At 50.9% G+C, this 2215-nt stretch overlaps 1 protein-coding gene across 2 annotated transcripts in view; it reads right to left on the bottom strand.

Annotated features, from left to right (window-relative positions):
• UBA2 (ubiquitin like modifier activating enzyme 2) overlaps positions 1 to 2034 on the bottom strand; it is a 40206-nt gene extending 38172 nt beyond the window's left edge. For both annotated transcript variants that reach the window (XM_049621027.1, XM_049621026.1), the window contains exon 1: positions 1841 to 2034. In XM_049621027.1, coding sequence (XP_049476984.1) covers positions 1841 to 1978 — 138 coding nt within the window. In that variant the 5' untranslated portion in view covers positions 1979 to 2034. The remainder of the gene's footprint in view (positions 1 to 1840) is intronic.
• Positions 2035 to 2215: the final 181 nt, after the last annotated feature.

Raw genomic sequence — 2215 nt, forward strand, 5'->3', positions numbered from 1 at the left:
AAAAGCAATAAATAAATAAATAAATAAATAAATAAATAAATAAATAAGGGAAGAAAATAAGAATGACTAAAGACTTTCTATAAATTTATATTAAGAGTCATCAAACATTCTAATTGTGAAACATCTTAACAGCTTTGGTTATAATTTCTGAAAATCATCATATATAACCATCTAAACATTTTCTATTTGTACTTTCTAAATTTATTATAAAAATTAAATCAAATAGGGGCACCTGGGTGGCTGAGTTAAGCGCCACTGCCCACTTGGCCTCACTCAGGTCATGATCTCATGGTTTGTAAGTTCAAGCCCCAAGTCCAGCTCTGCGCTGACCACTCAAGAGCCTGGAGCCCGCTTTGGAATTCTGTCTCTCCCTCTCTCTCTGCTCCTCTCCCGCTCACACTCCCTCTCTCCCTCTCAAAAATAATAAACATTAAATTTTGTGATTAAATTAAATAGAAAAGGATCAGCATTTATTGTTCAGGTGCCCAATTCACTGTCTTGTCCATTACAAGACAGTTCCTTTAATTTTTTTAATGTTTATTTATTTTTGGGATAAAGAGAGAGCGCGCGCGTGGGGGGGGGGGGCAGACAGAGAAGGAGAGAGAATAGGAAGCAGGCTCCAGGCTCCCAGGGCTCAGCACAGAGAGACCCACCCGGGGCTCAAACCCACGGAGTTGGGAAATCATGACCTGAGCCCAAGTCACATGCCCAACAGAGTGAGCCACCCAGGCGCCCCACAAAACGGTTCTTTTAAACATGCAGCAATAGGTACCAGCTGAAGCACAATCATATTTGGATTTGTGGTACAGAACTGGATGGGAAGAATAACTTTGTAACAGCCAAAGGAAAGATGTGTAAATTCTTCCCCCGCCCCTCATTTCATAGTTCAGTCTGCCATATTTACTTTTTTTCCATTCCGTGTTTCCACTACACTTTAAGACACTTTAAGCTGACATCCAAGCTCCACGTAACATCGCCAATCTCTAAAAAGTTTACATTAATGAAAATAATTTAAAATTACAGCCAAAAATAAAAATAAAATTACAGCCACTGTACATCAATGCAAAAGTTAAAATCCTAGTATCTTCAGTGATACAAGCTAACGTATCTATGAAGATAACAATGACAGTCACACAGACTGCATCCAGAACAGAGGGGTGAGAGCCCCAAAGGAGTCCTACCACTTGCTTCCTGATTCAAGGTAATTTACTAAAACCCTTCTAGAGCTCACTTTTCGTCTCATCTGTTTAAAATAAAAAAGTGGGGGGCGGGGATGAAAACTGCGTCTGCAACCTTACGGCGGTAGCGCAGATTAGATGCGTTAATGCAAATTACCCGCTCAGAACATCGCCGGGATCGGGACAAGCGCTCAGTATGTATTGGCTCCTATTACTTCCACCCTCTGCTCTGGACCAGTATTTGAGTTAAGGGAGACCTCCCAACTGAACAGTCACAACCTCCACGAGACACTGAAACAATCACCTCCTGCCTCCCCTTAAAGCTGAGGAACTGCCCTGAAGCGAAAAGACACGAGACCTCCTCCACAGCCTAGAGCCGCCACAAATTCGCGCTGCCAAGGAGGCAGGGGCGGCCGCACCGCAAGACGCCAGGAAGACCCCGGCCCGCGGCCTCTGTGGCGTCCCGAGCCGGCCAGGCGTGCAGCGAGGCCCGCTCTGGCCCCGCCGAGCAGCGCCCTCTCTGCAGGCAGCCACGACCCCGGGGTTTCCAGGCCTGCTGCCGCCCCGCCCCCTCCAACTCTGGTCCCGACCTCCGGAGCCCGAGCCCTCCGGCCCCGGCAACACGGCCCGCCATTCAGCCCGCGCGCACTCCTGGCCCTCACCAGGTCGATGTGGGAGAAGCCAGTGAGCACGAGGTTCTTGAGAAGCTCGCAGCCGATGCCGCCCGCTCCCACCACCAGCACCCGGCCCCCGGCCACGGCCTCGGCCAGCTCCCGGGGCAGTCCCCGCGACAGTGCCATGGCGGGACGACCACGAGCCGCGGCGGAGGCGGAGGCGCGAGAAATGAGCCGCGGCCGGAAGCAGGTGGGGGAAGGGCGACCCAGCTTCCGTTCATGCGCAGTGCGGCCGTCATTTGGCGCCGAGCGGGCGACGCCCGGGACCTGTGGAGCGCACCGCGTAGGTCAAGGCTCTGCTTTGCGCCAGGAGGTCTCTCTCTCTCTCTCTCTCTCTCTCTCTCTCTCTCTCTCTCTCTCTCT

Source organism: Panthera uncia (assembly GCF_023721935.1).
Source record: "Panthera uncia isolate 11264 chromosome E2 unlocalized genomic scaffold, Puncia_PCG_1.0 HiC_scaffold_19, whole genome shotgun sequence".
NCBI classification, from domain to species: Eukaryota; Metazoa; Chordata; class Mammalia; order Carnivora; family Felidae; genus Panthera; species Panthera uncia.